Source organism: Clytia hemisphaerica, unplaced genomic scaffold, assembly GCF_902728285.1.
Source record: "Clytia hemisphaerica strain Z4C2 unplaced genomic scaffold, Clytia hemisphaerica genome assembly, whole genome shotgun sequence".
Taxonomy (NCBI): Eukaryota; Metazoa; Cnidaria; class Hydrozoa; order Leptothecata; family Clytiidae; genus Clytia; species Clytia hemisphaerica.
Genome location: NW_027104597.1, coordinates 542,606 through 562,763, shown reverse-complemented (window position 1 = coordinate 562,763; position 20,158 = coordinate 542,606). Strand labels below are relative to the sequence as shown.

The following is a 20,158-nucleotide window of genomic DNA, read 5'->3' as shown; positions in this document are numbered from 1 at the left end:
GGAATTTGCTTTCACTCACATTTTTCTAAATCAATAGCCATCGGAGATTGGTCTTCTGAGCTTTCCAGGTTGAACCAGCTTTTGAACTTCCCATTGGCTTTACCAGCACGACTTATTACCTTTGCAGACTGCCACTCTGAGGATTGCTTGATTGAGATGGTTTCACCCTTCTTTGGAAACGTCTGGTTCTTTGCTGTCTGTTTTGTTCTTGATGTGGATGTTTCTAAGGATGAGTCTTTAAATTTCACAGTTTGACGTGTTGAATCTTTTGGTGATGGAGCTGTTATTGATGAATTTCTCGATGAACGTTTGGATGTAGAATCTTTAGGTGAAGCTTTGGAAGAGATGATAGGCGATTGTTGAGATGATGTGGCTTCTTTCTGGAATGATGATTGAACTGAGATTGCATCATTAACTGTTGGAGACGCAGATAATGACGGTCCCTGTCTTGTTGTTGGTGTTGCTGGTCTTTTTGATTCGTCTGGATTTGGTGGATCGTTATCACCTCTGGCGGCTCTTTTATTGATACTAACATCTTCCTCAGTGAATGTTTTTGATCTGGATCCATCATGTTTTGACAAAACTTCAACCAAGGGTTTATGATTGATTGGTGTCTGTATTGGCTGCTCAAATTCTTCTCCACGCGATTTGGCATTGTTTTCCATTGGTGTGAGTGTTGGATCCTCTGGTGCTTTTATGAGACGATTTGGAGAAGCACGAACCATTATTCCTCCGTGACGAATAAATATCACTTTGCCATCTTGAAACACCACTTTGGCTGGGCCAAGCCATTTCTTTGAACCTTCACGCATGTAGAACACTCGATCGCCATTGTTGAAGATCTGCTCAGATACTCGGATCTTGCTGTAGAGAGCACGTCGAATACGCTTGCGTTTACTCTTTCCTTCCCAACAACTTTCGTTTTGATTATGTAGGTTTTAAAATCCACAAGTAATGAACCTATTATAGCTTTATCTGAATAAATCTGGTTGAAAACCTTCTGTCAGGTTTCATTTCGTACGTTTTTTATCCACGTGGTGAACCGGTTTCCCCGATTTCCCGATAATTAAAAATTGGAACTTTACCGTGGGTGCGATTGGGCGTACTGCCATCGCGAAATATTTTTCGTGAAAATTTACCGTATTCTAACGCTAATATAATCTAGATAGGAAACAAATATTAAATTTGATTCTTTTTCTGTTCGTATTTCTAAATTTCAAGATCAAAAGAACTATCTATGAATTATTTTCTTTAACGGCAGTGAGGCTAGAACTTCGATTTTTGAGGATTACGATTTTACCGGTTTGTGTAAACCGCAGGTTACAGGTTACAGGTCAGTGATGACAGGTTGACTCTAATCAATGTCATTGCAGAGGAAAATGTTTGGAAAACACAAAGAATTATCAAAAACATAATTCTCAAGCAATTTCATCCATATAAAACCATTTCAAACATCAAAATTTAACCATGTGATTTTATCGATCTTTTGCAGTTTGCGCCGTGTATAACGCAGACCAGAAAATATTTGAAACCATATTATACGTATAACAGGTATATTACATATTGTAATGTTTGTAATGTTATATGATGGTTACATATAATAAAACACATCGCTCTAAAACTACCTTCTCAGAGAACTCACGAGCTTCTGATTGGTGTAATTTTATATCCAGCCATATTGTTATCATCACATTCGGTATGCTAAATATTTTTGGTGTTTTTCTCTTGTAAGACATGATATTTTGTGATTCTGTCAATATTTTTGTCAAAAATTGTCATTAAGTCATTAAAATAACAATTGAATAATTAATTAGTTTCATCCTTCTAAAACCACTCTCTTAGGGACCTCACAAGCTTCTGATTAGTGCCGTTTTATATCCATTCACACTATCAACATCACATTCTGTATTATAAATATTTTTCGTGTTTTTGTCTTTTCTTGCATCAGATTTTATGATTCTGTTAATATTTTTGTCAAAAATTGTCATTAAGGCATTAAAATAATAACTGAATAATTAATTAGTTCCATCCTTCTAAAACCACTAAATAACATGTATTACTTTTTTGTAATTTAATGCGTTATGTATTGATGTTATGTTATGTATATGTTATGATCTTATTATCTTTTTTCCGGTCTGCACTTTGTTGACCTGTAACCTGTGACCTGTAACCTGCGGTTTTACCAGCTTTTTAGCAATTTTTGCCTTGCTAACCCAAATCTCGCAACCTCTTTTTACCTTAAAAGGAAGATCGAAGTTAGAGTTATTCAGCGTTCCGAAAAAAACGCAAAGCAGAAATTTTTTCATCTTCACAGGATCGATTCTCAACAACAAAATACATTATTTGGTCTTTGGGTTTGTTTCTGACGTTTTTCCTTCAAAGAATATCGATCACTTTCCTTTTCCCCTTGAGTGCGCGAGAAAAAAATGATTAGCTCGCATTCTTGCGCGGGCGAATAAAGATGAGGTGGCAATCTTGCACTGAGGGTGCCACTTAGTTTCCGCCCTATTTTGCGCCAACAATAGAATGGTCCAAATACGGGGGTATTCCAAATGATAAACGATGTCGTTCTGTAAGTGTTTATTTTCTGAGAGATACAAATAGTATATTTAATATTACTAACTTATTTATTTTTAAGTATTTTTGAGCCCGAATTTAAATATCTGGTTAAATAACAAACCAATGATAGCAGTTCTGTTGTTCCTCAAACCCCCGTGAAAAGTTTTTTTGCCGACTTAGCTATTTTACAAATTTCGGAAAAGAACTCCCATAGGAATTCCGATACATAACCCGATTGGTTCATTTTGAAACGGCTTCAAGAAAGTCATAATGGCAGATAATTTTAAAAGTTTCTGAGTAAATGTGTGTAATTTATCGATGTTGATGGTTTGTTGATTCTTTAAAGAAAAAAGATAACAGGTATAGCTTTTTCTAATCCTGGAATATCGAGGTTCCAGCTACACTGAACGGGCGTTGAATCGACATTGACATATTTAATGATGTCATAATCAATGCCGTGCATATTTAGTCCACCGTGCATATTTTGTCAACATCCTTTTCATTGGATAAATACCACTAAAATATACAAGATAAGTAAACATAAATTTATTGCCCGCGAGCACGGCTTAGCTAAGCGCACCTCTCTTATTCATTATCTAAGAATTGAAGCAGGCAAAGATTACCGCGCAGACTGATAGCGGACAAAGGTTTTTTGCGAAGCGAATTTATGAGCGAAGCAGTTTTGCTATATTGTGCACGTACCTTTAACTTCTATCCCAAACGAAAATTTGCTATAAAATTTGCTATATAAATCACATCTTCCAACCGATGATTTTATCAAAATGACCTTGAATGGTTTGGCTTGAAGCCACGCAAATTTTCTCGGTTTGGTAGCTAGGACTGCGAAAAATGCCTTTTTAAAATGGTGTACCCTAGCAGTGAACAGCAACAAAATTACCGGAAGCCGAAACACGGACTTAGAATCTGGAGTTGATCAAATTGCCGCGCGGGCGGCACGCATCTAAGCAATCTAAGCAGTGGTTCTTTGGTTTTTGATGTTTATTTTGCTGTTGAATGGAAAAAAAATAGTTTAAACCATAATTTGAATCATAACTGATATTTTCAGTTATAATCCCAAGGTAGAACAAACTAAACATAGAAAGGGGGTATTTTTTAGTGCTCTATACGATGATCGGTATTTTTTTTGAATTCTATGTTTAGATTTTTCTACCCAGTCCCCCGTTGCTATTCGACCAATCGTCCCAAGTTAGAGCAGTTGACTGGCGGTAAAGCTTGAATCACTATTGAAAAAAAGGTCATTCTATCAATTTCAGCTGATAAAAAGGGTGTCGAAATTAGATGAGAGGGATGTTGACATTAGTATTAGACCAAGTTACGGTATATATATATATAGTCTAGAAGTATAAAACCTTCAACTACTCAAAATGGAAACAATAAAGACAAAAACCCACAAAACAAAAAGACAATACAAATACAACAAATATCTAGAATGAACATTCACAGAAAATCAATCAGGTTGGAGTAGAAAAGGAAAATATGATGACATAGAAATCCGTCAATGTAAAACTAGTGATCTAAAATGACTTTAAGGAAGAAAGTAACTCAATATGAGTTAAGATGGAAAGAAGTAACTCAATATGAGTCAAAAAATATTTCAAGAAAACACATTATCTGTTCCTCAGTTTTCGACCTACACAGGATTTCGGCCATTTGTGAAAATATCCTCCTATACATATGATGGAAATAGGGTTGTGTAGGTAGGCCAAGCAGTGTTAATTAAACACCACCACAGATAAAAGATAGTAAAAAGATGTGTTTATTGAAAGTATAAAACGCGCGCAATAATATAAAATAAACTAAAACGTAAAAACCACGGAACCAGCCGAAGAAACTAAAATTACAATAAGAAAAGAAGTATACTTTCTACTAGACAAAGTTGCCACACCTTTGACACGTTTCTGCCACAACGTTGAAGAAAGCATACTAGAAGAGAAGGAACTGGGATTGGATTGCCACTATCCAACCCTGTGGCTCTCACACACATTTTACAGTTCAAAGAATAAGATGGAAAGAGTGGGGAAAGAATGAGAATTTAAAAAATCGGACTATAACCCGGTTCGAAGCCCCGTACACCGTGACCGCTCACCGCAAGAGCTGGCGAACGAGTGAATCTTGAGAGAGTTGAAATCTTGAAAATTCTGAAAAATGACGAACTATATATATGTCTAATTTTCTTACGCGCACGGTAAACCTCTAAAGGCACTTGAAAATTATACATCTGAGGAAAATAGTCCTCCCGCGGAAAATTCTACAACAAGAATCTTGTTGTGCGCCGGAAAAATAAAAACTAATACGGCGCCTTATTCATAAACACAATCGCGCAACTTTGTTGTCATTCCCAGTCCTTTTAGACGAACGCGGTCCTTACGATTTCGAGATTGCATATTCGTCAGATTGTTTGTTTTCACACATCCCTTTAGAGCTTCAGCGTGGTGTGCAGAAAACATTCACAATCTGATCTCAGGTTATGTCTAGTGGGATGGAGAAAAATAAATAAATAAAATCCCCTTTATACTACTGTAAGAAAATCCAAGCTCACAGCTGCCCCATGGAAAATTTTGTCGATACCCCTGCATATGGTTTAAAGGAATAGCGCATTTGGTTCGTCTTAAAAATACTCTGAAAAGTATTTACTCGCCATTAATAATAAACAGAATTAAGAGTATTAAAATCAAAAATTCCACGAGAAATTCCTCTCAAGCAACGTAGTTTTGTCTACCATTTTAAAGTGATTTGTCTACGGCAACGACAAAAGTAAACAATAAATTTTATCGCGAAGGCGGCGGTGGGTGCAATAATCTCGCCACCGCCGCGTTCGCCCTTTTCGACAAGTACATTTGCTTAAACTTTTCTAATTCCCAACAGGGAATGGTTATGGGTCGTATATACGTTAAAACAATAATACGCATTTATTGATTTATTGCGGTTTGATTAACTATTATTACATACAAAAATAATGATATAAATATAATTATATGTAAGACGTGTGTCCGTGAAGAAAAATCTACAATTCTAAAATAATCTAAATTATGGTATTTTATGTTCACACAAAAGTTTATATTATAAAAGTTAAATACTAAATAATAACTATAGGCGTAATTCTCACGATTCTTATTTTTTTTACATAATTTTAGAATGTCAAGGCTCTTAATTTTAAGAAATAGAGATCTTTTATTATGATATCAAAACAATCAACAAATGAATTGGAATCTGTGGGTAGGGGACAGTGCTGCAAATAGGGAAATTTCAGTCGGCCGGTATTTTTTCGAATGCAACGAGCAGGGGGTCTGACGGAACTATCTTTGTAGTCTGTTATTACAGATTGACTTATTGAATTATTAGATTGGCTAAACACCTATTTTAATTTAAAAACTGTTTCTCTTTTAATTAGAAGCGCTATTAAGTATTTATCTAAGCCTCTAATTTTCAAATTTTAACCGGACAAAATGAAAAACTGAGCTTCAGAATGGCCGGTAGAAACTACGAAATGACCGGTAATTACCGGTCACCGGCCGTTATTTGCAGCACTGGGGGAGGTACTAGGTTTGCGAGGTAACGATAATCGACCCTTAGAGAGAGGAAAAATTGGCATTTTTGAGACCCTTAGAGAGACTTTTCCCAAAATGAGAGAGAAAAATTGACGTTTTTGGGACCCTTAGAGGAGAGACTTTTGCCAAAAAATTATTTTTGTAATTTCAAGAAATTGTGTGTATATTTCATATTGAAAATTTTGGCGAAAATAAAAATGATGATAATTAAGGCGGGTTGCTAAAAGATGATGGGAATGCGACGCGTCACTTTTTGCTCGCCCTCTGATGAATTGTCTGCGAAATCTAGTTAGCGAAACTTGGAGAATCAAAAAAGGTGACACATCCCCGTAACCCACTAATGCCTACCCTTTAGTAATAAAAGTTTTCATCTATAATAAAATTGTTCTATCTTCCTCTGGCAGCGCTCATAAAAAGTTGTACGATTGTGGCCCCCCTGCCACCACGCCACTGGTAACAACGTCCATCATCAGTTAAAGTCAAAAAAGTGATGCAAGTGGCTCTGGGTACGAGATTGCGGCAATCATAGCAAACATAATTAACTTCTTGTTATTTAGTCTACTAATACTTGATGGGTGAATCGGTGAATGTACATTAAGAATTAGTCAAAAAGGTCTACTTGTTTTCTGGTAGTATAGAGCACTTTGTACAACAGAGATTACATTTATCCTTCTAATAATAGACTTTGAGACTTTGAATAATTGTCTTACATTGTAAATAACGATGGTGTTTATTAAGCAGGAAAGCCAGTGATCTGTATGCACCGTGCACCAAGGTAATATTTTTTAAACCAAGGATCAATACACCCATCTTTCAAATGAATTTTAATTTTCCTTGTGATCTGTTCCCAACCGTTTGATTTACTCCACTCGTTGTACGAATCACGACCAGCTGGCGAGTGAAAAAAAAACACAATGAGTTTATTTATATCTGTCCATTTTTAGATTGGTGCTCTAAAACCTATAAGGTAGTGGGATACTAAAAAGTGTTATTTTAGCTAATATTGAAATAATCACTTGTTCCAGTTTAAAATATATAGTATTTTCCATTTTTTGTTCAATTTACCAAATGAAATTTCGAAAATTGGCCATTGTAAGGGCATTTTGCCTAAAAATAGGTCACAGAGCTTCGTTCTTTTGGGTCAAACCTACTTAAGAATCTACCCTATGAAAGATTGGAGGTTAAAATTTGATGAATTTTCCTTTGAGCTTTAAAATTCTAACAACAAACATTAGAAGCACCAAAAATATTCTCACCAGGGTGTTCATAGCAATTTCCACGTGTCATTACTTCTACATAATTGTCTTCATCACCCATAGCAACTGAAACTGTAAACGAGGCTGCAAATGAGATTCCCCACCACTTAATCTCGAATAACGCAACATGATACGAACGTCCTAAATCCAATTCAATGGTTGCTTCCTTCTTTTTCGTCCACCACTCAGAGTCTGTGCCATCCAGAAGATTGTAGGCTAAATCTTGACCAGAACTGGTAGTTATTGAAGCATTTATAGAGATTAGACTTGATCCACTCTTTTTTATATCTATAAAGAAATCTTTAGCAATTTGTGAGAATTCTTTACTGAATGTTTTCTGAACGCGTTTCAATAAATATCTTTCCAACAGATTGGTGGTCAAACTTGTCGGGTCTTCCTTTTCTTGACCAAGAATTTGAATCTGACGTATTCCGATCAAAACATTCATACCCCAAGGATCTTTGTGACCTTTCTTAAAAACGAATTTGATTTTCCTCATCTCTCTATCCCAACCTGGAAGCTTACTCCACTCATTATATTCATCTGGGGGAGGTGATTCGATTGCTGAATGGTGCGTGGCAACTAGTGTAGATTCGGAGTTGCTCTTATCAGGGGAAGCGTAGATTTTGTATTTCCTGCTGACACTTATCCCCCACCATTGGATTTCAATCGCACTGATATTGCAAAGTCTTCCCAAATCAATTTCTACCCAACCTAAGAAAAGAAGAAGACTATTTGATATAGTACCAGCAAAGACAGCGACCATGTTCAGACGTTACGGTTACGCATCATTCCGGTATAGTTTTCGTTACGAAAAGGAAGTGTTCATATCCGTATCGGAGTAAGAAAACGGAATAGTTCTGAAGAAGATAATGGAAAGAAGCATTTCGATCCGTTTTACAATGTAATAGCATCTTCATTGTTTTGAGGTTATGAACTTTTGGTATTCACACGTTGTCCAAAGTCGTTTCGTTTCAGAACGATGTGAAGCCGTAATGTGTGATTATGGTCTAAGTGTAATGAAAAGTTTGCGAGAAATTTCAGGGAATTATTATTATTATTATTATTATTATTAGTAATTGTATTTCAGGCACTTCCATAAATCTCAATGGCTATTCGTCCTATTTATAATAAGTAAACTAAATAAATAAATAAATTATTATGTAAAAAAAAAAATTATATATCATTTTCAATTTGCAAAAATATACGTACGACCAAAAGGTGATTCGCTCAATTGAGATCCAAATCATAAATTGAAGCTTGGATAAAATTGAACAACTGCCCTATCTGGGCAAGTTGAAATACAGAGCTATATATCTCTTCAGTGAGGCCTATTCACTTCTGAAAGATATAACTCTGCAGGCAAGGCTTAGAACTCGGAGAAATTCTGAATGGTGGAGACTAAGTATAGTATCAGCCAGTATTCATCAGAATTGGATTGAGAAATATGAAATACATTAAAATCAATAAAATAAAAATTTATCTTAAACAATAATTATTTGTCGGAACAAAAGAAGAGCAAAAGTAGTGTTATTGAATGTGGGATTGATGCTTGAAAATAAGCTTGTGAAAAAAAAGAAGTGAGATCGTGATCGGCTATTGAAGGTAAAAAAAACTCGATTGCTTGAAAAATGGCTAAACATGAAGTACTAGAAATATAATAATTTAAATTTGAAATATAGAAAATAAAATATTTATTATCTTATCGACAACTTGGGAGACTAGAGACTGAAAGAAAATAGACAAAACTAGAAGTAAATTGCAGCTTGGATTGGAGAATTGTGGAGATATTGAATTGTTATTGGTATAGAAGTCTTACTAGTAGTAGTAGTGGTGATTGTTAAAACGTCGAATTTGTCGAGTGTCATAAACTAATGTTGCATAATATATATTGCAAGACTAACATCTAATAAATATTTTTTTAAAGAATTGCGAAATTTAATAGAATCAACCTCTTCCCGAATAGCCTTTGGGAGATCATTCAAAAGGCGACTTGCCTTACCAATAAACAGTTTTTCAGATACATTACATACACGTTTTTTTTTTTTTAAGAAACACACTTGTAAGAAACATGAGGCTCAGAATGCCTAAAAACTAAGAAACATCTAAGAAACATGCTGAGGCTGAGAATGAGAAAATAAGATTTTTTAACTCGTTTTTTTTAAGAACCTTTCAACCCAGCCTTCTATGAGGCTGATTATGTTAATCTTTGTCTTTTTGTTGTTGAACGCAAGATTGTTTTCGGTCGACCAATCTTTGAGTTGATCTAGGCGTTGTGTCATTCTGATGATTGCGGCTGGTACTTCTTTAGGTCTACAATGTTCGTAATTTGTAGTATCGTCAGCATATTGGTTGGTACTACCACCCTCGACGTTGTCTTGTAAGTCCACGGTGTATAGATTAAACAAGATCGGTCCGAAGATGGAGCCTTGTGGTACACCAAACTGAACATTGCCTTGTTCAAACTGCTTGTCGTCGACCTGAACAAATTGCTTGCGATCGCTGAGGTATGATAACATGAGCAACGCGGCCTTGTCGGAGAAGCCGATTTTCCGTAGTTTGGTTATGAGTGTCTTATAATCAACCGTGTCGAAGGCTTTCGAATAATCAAGAAATGCAGCAAGTGTGATTTCCCCTTTGTTCATTGCACCAACGATATCATCTCGAATTTTCATAAGCAACGTTTCGGTCGAGTGACGTTTGCGAAAGCCAGATTGGGTTTGCTTATATATCTGATGTTGGTCAATGTAGTCTACGATTTGTTTTGCCATTAAACGTTCAAAAAGTTTGGAGAGTATGGGTAGCACGGTAACAGGTCTGAATTGGTGGTGAGTGGTGGATTGTTCTGTTTTCGGAATAGGTGTTACTTTGCCGATTTTCCACTGTTGATGAAAGGTGTTTTCGGCGATACCTGTATTGATTATATGCGTGAGTGGAGATACGAGATGATCAGCAATAGGTTTGATGAGTGAAACTGGAAGATTGTCGTATCCAGAAGAGCAGTCAGTTCGAAGGTTCTTGATTTCTTTGACTACTTGTTCATATGTGACGGGTTGGAATTCGAATTCATTTGTAGCAAGATCTTGAAGAAGGAGCTGGATTTCTTCGATTGAAGTTGGCTGTGATCCAAGGATTCTAGGAGCTGTTGAAATGTAGTGATCGTTTAATTCGGAGGGTTGAATATTGATAACACTTTTCTTTGGGTGGAGGATTCGGTGAATAAGCTTCCAGACTTCTTTCGTTTTTTTGGATGAGAGAAGTTTACGGTAGAAAGTTTTTTTTGGTGTGTTTTACCTGTCTTTTTAGAGTATTTCGAGCTTCTCGGAATTCTATCCAGTCGGAATCTGATTTTGTCTGATGAGCTAAAGTTCGCTTTTCGTGAAATTTAAACCCAAACTCTTTCTCTTGTGACGACGGGGACTGCGTAAAATGCGAGATTCTGCGTTTAGTAGAAATGAACGTTCATAATGATAATACACTCTTCAAAAGTCTTATGACATTACATCATTTTTACGACAACTGACATACAGTGCATCTCGAAAAAAGCGGACAAAAGTTTTATATAAAGTCCAACCCTCATGATTTATGCAAAATTTTATGACTTGTATATTTAAAATTTCAATCTCCAAAACTTATTCTATCATCTTGGGTATTAAATATCCATTAATTGAACAGAGCGTTATTCCAATAATTCTAAGCCCAGTTTAACTTTATTGATATAAAATCTACAATGCCTGAAGATTGCGCCAGCATGAAACACCTTGTAGCACCGAATTTTCTTGAGCACTTTGTAATTCTATTTATTTCACTTTAAGCGCAGTTTAGATAATGAGTTTTGAGGATTTCACTTTACTTTGTTTATAAAGATGTGTCCACTCTTTTTGGGACACACTAAATTGGGTTAAAAAAGAGAGAAGCCATTGCATTATTGGTGTCATAAAAAAGAATTGTTACCTTTCGAATCTCTGCAATACCATTCAGAGTCGGTACCATCCACCAGGTTTTCAATGTTCTCCATTACGTTCGATGTCAAAGATACATTATAGTGGCCTTGTGAAAGAATCTTGTCGCCCGATTCCTGTGACTAAAAAAGGTAAAGAGGTTTTCAGGTATTGCCAAAGTTACGTAACTCTAGAAAAATCCGTCATTATGGAAACAAAAGCGAGTTTATGTATGTGTGTTTTTCAGCGACGGAGACGGTAAGGTTCTAATTTGAGTAGATCCTGACCAGCTGAGGACGACGGTAAATCAGCACTTTTACCGTCCTCGATTTTGCGGGGCGGAATTGCGGGTTTTTCCAAATCGCTTCAGTCACTCTACCGTCCTCAAAAGTGCAAATACATAAACTCGGTAAACGTTTGAACTGGTACAGACGACTCCTTACGCAAATCAAACATTTGTTGCTTCCATAATGGCGGTTAAGTTACGTAACTTAGCAACACTTGAATAACCTCTGTTGTTATGATAAGGAATTCTTTTGAGGGAAAGAGAAAGTTCTTGGAATCTCGAAAGCGACTCCATACGACAATACTAATCCCTAAAAATCTTACGTTACGGAAAGCTCTTCCCCCGTTGTAAAATTTGATTACCAATTACCCCTCCCCAACTAGCGTATTACCCCTCCCAAAGTCAACGTATTAAAGGTTTTGTTTTTACATAAGTGTTCCCGTTTCATATCAGACACATAATATATCATATCAGGACAGTGTCTTGCTATTGTTATATTATATGCTTCTATAAGCCAAAAAATGTTTCTTTCTGACCAATCTTGCTCCACATCTGTATCAATCCAATGTGAAAAAGTTTGTGAATTGAAATGATGATGAGTAAGCAAACGATATCAGTCTTATTTAAAAACAAAACCTTTAAATTTCGAGGAGCATTCGTTCCAATTTTGTCAATTATTTTACCTGATCTTCCAAGCTCATTTCCTCCAGGTTCCATAAGACCCATTGGTCCACACCAGCCACTTCACCTTCGTACTCAACCTTCTCTCTTTTCACATAGCCCAACAAACGAATCAAATCTCTCCAAGCTAAATAATTGTATGGACAAGACACTGTCGCTAAATTCAAAGTCTCCAATTGTAGCTTCCGATCCTGAATGAGCTTGGCAATCCAACGTAATTTTTCAGATTCGACATATTTGTTCGTTGACTTCATAGCTTCATGACATAATAGCTGGTAATCACAACGTTTTTCCCACGTCCATTGAATGCCCTCATGTGTATGACTGTCGATGATTCCTGTAAATGAGGTGAAAAACGATGCATAATTTTTCTTATTCTGACCTGACGACGTTTAGACGGGGGTTCCGTTATTATAAATAAGGTGGAGGTCAGGGTTGCAGATCAACTAACTGTCAGCTCTACTGTGATTTGACGTCAAATCCTGTCTTAATCGTACTGACGTCGGTTTGTTTTTGAACTTCAAGCGGTTGTATTTCTTTGTATGTTTTAGTCAGAGAGTTGTTGCAATACATTTTTTTGCTCAGAATTTCATGCTCTTTCAGATGGTAGCAATCATTTTAACTTTTGAAAAGCTATTTTCCCTGATTTTCCTATCCCTTATTTTCCTTTGCAGTTTTGCCTATGGCGTCACTATTTTGGTCATAAAAAGTTTTCCCGGGCCTAATCCGCGTCCTCCCTCTCAAAAATATCTTGTAATATACTGTTCTTTGGAATAGACTAAAAATGGTTAGGCCGTAAGAAAGATGTCACGGGACCCTAGGCTTGGCCCCCTACTAATAGAGATTATTCAAATGAATAACTAACCTGAACACCCGTTGCTCATTGTCCATTCGCCGTCTTTCAGCCAAAGAAAAGCACAATGACCCGGTTGACCGATCGGACATGCTGGTATGCCGAACGCTTGTGCCATTGCTACACCGAACTTTGATACACCCCCACATACTGCCCCGTATTCGTGTAATACTTCTAAAGTACATGGTTTATTATCATAAAAAGCTGGTCCGTCATGTATGCTGACACCTTGACTGTTATGTTCGCTGTATTTTAACATTTCGTGGGTTGATTCTCCAACATTGTGCGGTGTCCTGAATTCAGGACGGATGTTTTGGCGAGCCCATTGGATGTCGGATGGCTCAGACCAACTGCTCACCACGTACCTATGTTTTGAAGAAAGAAAAGGACGTTCTTTAACAGCATAACAAAAAGCCGATTCAATAGCGGCTTAAATTTAAGAGTTCCAATTCAACAACATTTAAAATTTAATTTCTTGTTAACTTCTTCACGAAAGTCTTCAAGCTCAGAATGCTCAGAATGCTCACCACATACCTATGTTTTGAAGAAAGAAAAGGACGTTTTTTAATAACAAGCCGATTCAATAGCGGCATCGAATAAATTTCGAACGAATTAAATAGTGTTCCAATTCACCAGGACTTAAAAGTTCATTTCCAGTTAACTTTTTCATAACTCCTGAACAAGAATTGCTAAACCCTTGACCAAAAGCTTTATGAACTAACAGGAAATGTTTGAAGTCATTACACACACGGACACCATCTTGGTTTTTATCAAACCCTTCCAATAATGCGAAGAAATCAAACTTATTGGGCCTTGAACAAATCGAAATAAATCCTTTTCAGTGTAATGATGCCTAATAAACGCCCATACCCCCCGCCGTTTGTTGATTTTCTCGATTTCTTTTCAGTTCCTCATTGGGATCCTAGTTTATTAATTTCTGAATAGTCTATAATAACCTTATTTTGAAGTGCAGTTTCCAACCTTCTGGCAATTAGGTCGACGAAGGGGGGGGGGTCGTTTATTAAATCTTGATTGTGATATTGAATAAGCAGGTTACCTTAACAACCAAGTATTTAGAGTTTTATGAATCGGAAAAAAATCGTCTCTTTCCATCATCTCCTTGATATCAAAATAACGTCTGATTGGATCAAGTTTTTCTTCGCCATAGCTAGCCAGGGATTTGACATCTGTGGAAAATGATAAAGCTACGGCAACCGAGAGTCGTTTACAGTACGGATTGGTTTGGATGCTATACGAGTCCAATGTAAAGAGCGATGTCAAAATGTTAATGGCTGATATCCATCTGAAATGAATAAGGAGTTTATGTATCGGATGGATATGAAGGACGACGGTAAGTGGAGTCGTCGCAAAACAAAGGCGATGGATGTACGGCTCTATATCGCCTTTGATCACCTAAACGCCTAAACAGACAACATTATTTTGGTGTTTTTACCGTCGTTGAGCAAAATGGACGGCGATTTTGGGGATATGTCAACTTTGCTTTATACCATCTCTTTCGATCATATACCGAGTTAATGTATGTGTGTTTTCTGCGAAGGAGAAGGTAAGCTTCTAATTTGACTAGATCTTGACCAATTGAGGACGACAGGTAATCAGTACTTTTACTGTCCTCGATTTTGTGGGTCAGAGAACTGCGGGTTATTCCGAGTGAAGGCCTTCGATTCGTAATGATACAGCGACCGGAAACGAAGAACGACATTATTAGACCGCCTTAGCAAGATTGTGAATTCAGTTGATCTTGTATCAACTTTATAGATAGGATTGTAATTTAAAAATGATATTGATTAGCCTCGATCTAAGTACATTTTGTACTCTACTTTAAATAACTTATAATCTCAATTCGCAAAGAGTGTTCAACCATAAAAAGTTCATTACCGCAGTGACGTAGAAAACAAATTAATTGATAAAGTATCCAGAAAAACACTCACATGACCATCGAATTAGAGAGTACACGTTTTATTTATATTGTTAACCGGTTACTTTTTCGAAGCGGGCTACATGACTTTTTGCGCAATGCAATTGGTTCTTTTCGCATGACAACGGGCCTACATTGTCCAGAGTTGCCCGTCGTTAGGAAAATTCATTGTGACGTCACTTTTTCAAAGGAAAATGAACAATGCGTTGACATCTTTTCTCTCATTTTTTATTTCTGACGTCAGAAATTATAGCAATTTTTTATCTCTTTTCGCTTGTTTTTTCTGCTTTATTTCGCTATTTTTTCTGGATAAAGTGCTCAAAATCAATCGAAGCTGAAGGAAACGGTTAACAAATACAATAATGACCGGTTTTTTTCGGGCTGTACTGAAAATATTGCCCTCGGTCAACGCAACAACCTCGCAAGCTCGGTCGTTACTTGACCTCGGGCAATATTTCTCAGTACAGCCCTCACTAACCGGTCATTATTGTATTAGAACAAACCATATAAGAACACAAGTTTTCGACGACCAAAATGTTTAGAACAAGCTAAGAACATTTTAAGGCTTTAGGAAAATGGCCAAAATGGTAAAAATAAGAACATGTTAAAATTTGAGAATTTACCAACATCCAGAGGCTTTAAAATTTTTGAATGTTCTTATAAAAATCGTGTACCTGTGGTCTTGTACATATCCACTGCACAAAAGAAGTTCCAAAAGATCAATTATCACCATATCTTGAAATAATTTTTCATTGGAAAGTATTTCATCTGTTTGTTTCTTCATCAGAGACAACATTTTCCAATGAAGAAGGTTCAAACTGAATGATTCATCATCCACACAATCAACCACATCACCGACATCCTCAACAGTGACCAGTCTGCTCAATATCGATTGTAATGCACGTCTCTCATTCCCCTCTAAGCTGGTCATCTAAAAAAACGAAATTACTAACTAATTCTCAACAGCCTGGCCTCAATGACCACGACGAGTCATTGACAGTGGAGTCGTTTATAAAGGAATAGAGGTGTTTTATGATATAGTGCAATACTTTAAAACAAGAAATTTTCGCGGGACAAAATTAAATCCCGCAAAACACGAATATTCTAATGATTTAAAAAAATCACTTATAAAATTGGTCTTTTTAGGGCAAAGTAGGCCATATTTTAAACAAAAAATCCTCTCAACCACGAAATTAAATTCCGCGAAACTTCCGAATTTAGAGCTGTGAACCGTTAAATTTAAATTCCGCGAACATTTCTTTCCTTAAGGTAGCTGTAACGGAATAATATTAGTTTTATCATTTATAATGATACCCTTCAGTTTAGGCTTCTGCTCATCCTCTAGCGAAAAAAGTTCTGCGATTCAGAATACCTTCAATTTTCTCTCTTAAATTTAGTTTTTTAGTGTATAGAAGACTCATTGTTGCGCAAAAGAATAGTTACAGAAAATAATTCTCAGTATACAGCCCTTATAATACGGTAACAACTGTACCACCTATCAGACGCTTAACTGTGCGATCGGCATCGCAAGAGGGTTGGTAAAGAGTTTATTAAAGAGTTTTTCATTTCAAAGGCATGGGAGTGCTGTGTGAAATTATAAGATACAATGACTGATTTCAAAGTCCCGAGGGGTTAGATGCGAAACCATCCAGAAAGCGTGACGCACGTCGTTTCTCACATAAACGCTAGATTGAAAGTAAAACTCATCACCAGATTTCCAAAAGCATGCCGCTTCAAAACAAAGAAAGAGCTACATTAAATTCGTCATTCTAAATGCAGCACAAATCATAAAGTTTCACTTTTTCTTACTTGAGAAAGGTAAAAGCCCCTTAATGGATATCATTATATTTAGGCGATAAAGTTGTCACTTCAGTTTAGCTAACTCGAATGCTAAAAATAGAACAAATAGAATAAATAGAATAAAACTCCACTTCAGAGACACAAGACACAAGAAAAACGACTCTGAAATTACACAGAAAACGTGTTTAGTTTCATTTTTTATATAAACCAAATTAAAATGCCGTTTGGTGAAGTGAAGTCTCTGCCAGTTCTCTTGCAAGCCGAACACCACGCTAAGCATTGACGCGTCTTCCATCCAATCGGTATGGGAGATGAAAAACGAAAGTTAAAAAACAATAGAGAGAAGAGAACATAAAAACGATAGACAATGCTATCGTTTGTTAAAGGTTTTGTTTTTACATAAGTATTTCAGTTTCATATCAGACACATATTTCATATCAGGACAGTGTCTTACTATTGTTATATTATGCTTGTATAAGCAAAAAAATGACCAATCTTGCTTCACATCCGTGTCAATTCAATGTGAAAAAGGTTGTGAATTAAAATTGATGAGTAAGCAAACGTTATCACTCTTATTTAAAAACAAAACCTTTAAATAAAGGGATAGCTAAAACGGGAAATATATGCGCGGAGTTTAACAGACCCACACGGCAGTTTAACAGAGGGGGTAGGGTTAGGAACAAATGGACGATACCAACTTTTGCATAAAAACGACTTTGTGGTTTTGCTTGGACTAACCAATGAGGCTGATTAGTCGTTCAATGGTGAAAACCGCCTAAGTTTTGACCCTCAAACTCTATCGACTCGGCTGTAAACTAATTTTGTCAAAGAAAAAACCGGTTTGCGAGGTTCTTTCGTTTTCAGGCATATTTCTTAGATGCGTTTTAAGGCCGGCCTCCACTTGCGCACGCTGCGCTCGCACTTTATCTAGCAATGCTACCACGCTATTGGTTTAGAGAAAAATGAAGCAATTCTATTGCAATTCTATAGCAATGCGATCTTACGCGCACTACATTTTTATGACGTAATCTTTTTTCCAAGCAAAAAGGATTGAAGCAAAACGGTGCAATCGAAGTGCGCGCAAGTGGAAACCGGCCTTTAGTCTACTCTGATTGTTTTTTTTGAGATTAAAGTTTTGATAAAAAGTATTTTTTGGCTTTATGAAAGATTAAGATTTCTGATCTAGGAAGTATAACGTTGGGATGGGAGAAGTTAATAAAATATAGTGAAAGGTTTTGAGAAAATCATATTCTAGTTGCCGTTTGATAATAAAATGGGTTCAGTTATTTATGCGCTTGTTGCTACAGTCCTTCACTTCATATGTTTTTATGTGACAATTATATCGAAAGATAAATGTAAAAGCCGATGTTTTTACAAATGTTTTCGTGTGATTTTCATCGTTCGTAAGTTTTCGAAATACCTCAATCTTTTTTTATTCATTTGTATAATCTTTAACATAAGACCTCAACCTTTGTAATACAGTGCCGTAGAAAGCATTTTGATATTAGGGGGCATAAGTTCAGTGAGGGCCAACCATTTCCGCGAAGGGGAAAATTTTGAAATCTAGAGCTCTAAATTGGCTAAAAACACACTCAACAAACTGAAATAATTCGAATAAAGGCAAAATTTTAAGGTAAAATACTCCATTTTACGAAAAAATCACTCTTAAAAATTATTGGGGGCGGGGGGCTAAGCACCCCCTAGCCCCCCCGGTAGCTACTGCGCTGTAATAAGCTACTGTAAGAATTATCCATAGCGTGTCTCAACAACTGTACGGTGTACCCAAGAAAGAAACTAAAATAAAACTTTCTCAAAATCTACATACTCTCCTTCTTTCACTTTCTATTTCGGACGTTCTTTTACAATTTTAGATTTGGCGACAAATGGAATTGTATTTCTGATCATTTTTCTGTTCTTTCCATCCCAACCACCAACATTTTACGTCATTTCATTACCGTTGATGTTTGTATTGCTCATGGTTCGAAGTTTATACCAATATAATCGTGAAAAGCAAGCTCAATCATTCGTCTTAGAAGAAGTCGCAACTTTTTTAGATGAAAATTTACTAAAGGAACCGAAAGTGATTGTTCAATGCGAGGCTGCGGAACCTCGAACTTTGTGCTGCAGAAAACAACGCGTTATTTGGAGCAATCTGAAAGAGTTCGAATTTCAACATTGGATCGATGTGACTGAACAACATTTGGTGAAATCACAAATCGAAGAAGCGATTTTTGGTGAATTGAAAATTGAATTCGAATTTGATGACGAAGAAACGAAAGAGTCATATGAACAACACGTTCAGAATCTTGTAAAAGAAGCAAAGCAACATTCTCCACACGCTCAAGTCAACGTCAAACAAATTTTCCAAGTCGGTGAAAAAGATATCAAAACCTACAGACGGTCGTTTTATGGAAAGAAGGCTCTTTTTGGAGAACCATTCGTTTGCCTTCAATGCATTTTCCCTCAAATCGAACTTTCGTTCAAAATATTGAAATGGTTTCTTGAAAGGGTTGGCTTCAGAAGTTTATTGATTAAAGACGTGGTGATTAAAAAAGTGATATCAAACAGAAATATTGAAGCTGTATAGCATGTCAATGTCCACTGCACTAACAGTATGTCCCATAAAAGATACTGAGGTTCCAGGGGAATTGTTTTCCTTATAATAACTTGATTTATTTTCTTCAAATTTGATCTTCTGAGAAGAGATGTGCAAACGAACAGGCACCAGGCAAGTGGGAAGCTCATCCCAACAAGCCGATGAGCAAGTTATTATCTTTTATATAAGAGTGATATCGTTTGCTTACTCATCAATTTTAATTCACAAGCTTTTTCATATTGACATGAATTGACACGAATGTGGAGCAAGATTGGTCAGAAAGAGGAAAAGAGAAATATTTTTTTTCTTATATAAGCAGACACTGTCCTGATGTGAAATATGCGTCTGATATGAAACGGGAACACTTATGTAAAAATATAACCTTTAAAGTCAGTATAATCACCATTTTTTGTGTTACGTTAAACAAATAAACAAATAAAACGTTTCTCCGTACCTTCGTATATCTCTAGTTGAGCCAAGAACAACTCTTGTCAAATATTATTCAGCGTGATTTTCCTTCCACGGACATGAACACAAGATCTTTCGATGATACATCAACTCATACCAAAATTTATATATCAATTCTTTTTCATTTTTATTCATTTTCTAAACAGAGGAATTGATGATATTAAAACAAATGCAACCAAAATAATCTTCTTGTCATAGATACACTTTAGAGGC

The 20,158-nt window shown here is 36.3% G+C and overlaps 2 protein-coding genes across 3 annotated transcripts; one reads left to right on the top strand and one right to left on the bottom strand.

The window, feature by feature from the left end:
• Positions 1-3,750: 3,750 nt before the first annotated feature.
• On the bottom strand, positions 3,751-20,085 carry LOC136824072 (uncharacterized). Of its 2 annotated transcripts, XM_067080233.1 has the most exons (9): positions 19,932-20,085; positions 15,756-16,012; positions 14,203-14,448; positions 13,158-13,510; positions 12,295-12,629; positions 11,339-11,468; positions 7,385-8,098; positions 6,839-7,019; positions 3,751-3,800 (listed from the first exon to the last, which is right to left on the bottom strand). In XM_067080233.1, the coding sequence occupies exons 2-8, from the start codon at positions 16,010-16,012 to the stop codon at positions 6,862-6,864; spliced, it is 2,193 nt and encodes a 730-aa protein (XP_066936334.1). In that variant the 5' UTR covers positions 19,932-20,085; the 3' UTR covers positions 3,751-3,800; positions 6,839-6,861. The 2 variants fall into 2 exon arrangements, with proteins under 2 accessions (XP_066936334.1, XP_066936333.1); XM_067080232.1 differs by lacking the exon at positions 3,751-3,800 and having other exon boundaries at positions 6,253-7,019.
• LOC136824073 (uncharacterized) lies at positions 18,088-19,560 on the top strand. The gene is made up of 2 exons (XM_067080234.1): positions 18,088-18,284; positions 18,753-19,560. The coding sequence occupies exons 1-2, from the start codon at positions 18,155-18,157 to the stop codon at positions 19,466-19,468; spliced, it is 846 nt and encodes a 281-aa protein (XP_066936335.1). The 5' UTR covers positions 18,088-18,154; the 3' UTR covers positions 19,469-19,560.
• Positions 20,086-20,158: the final 73 nt, after the last annotated feature.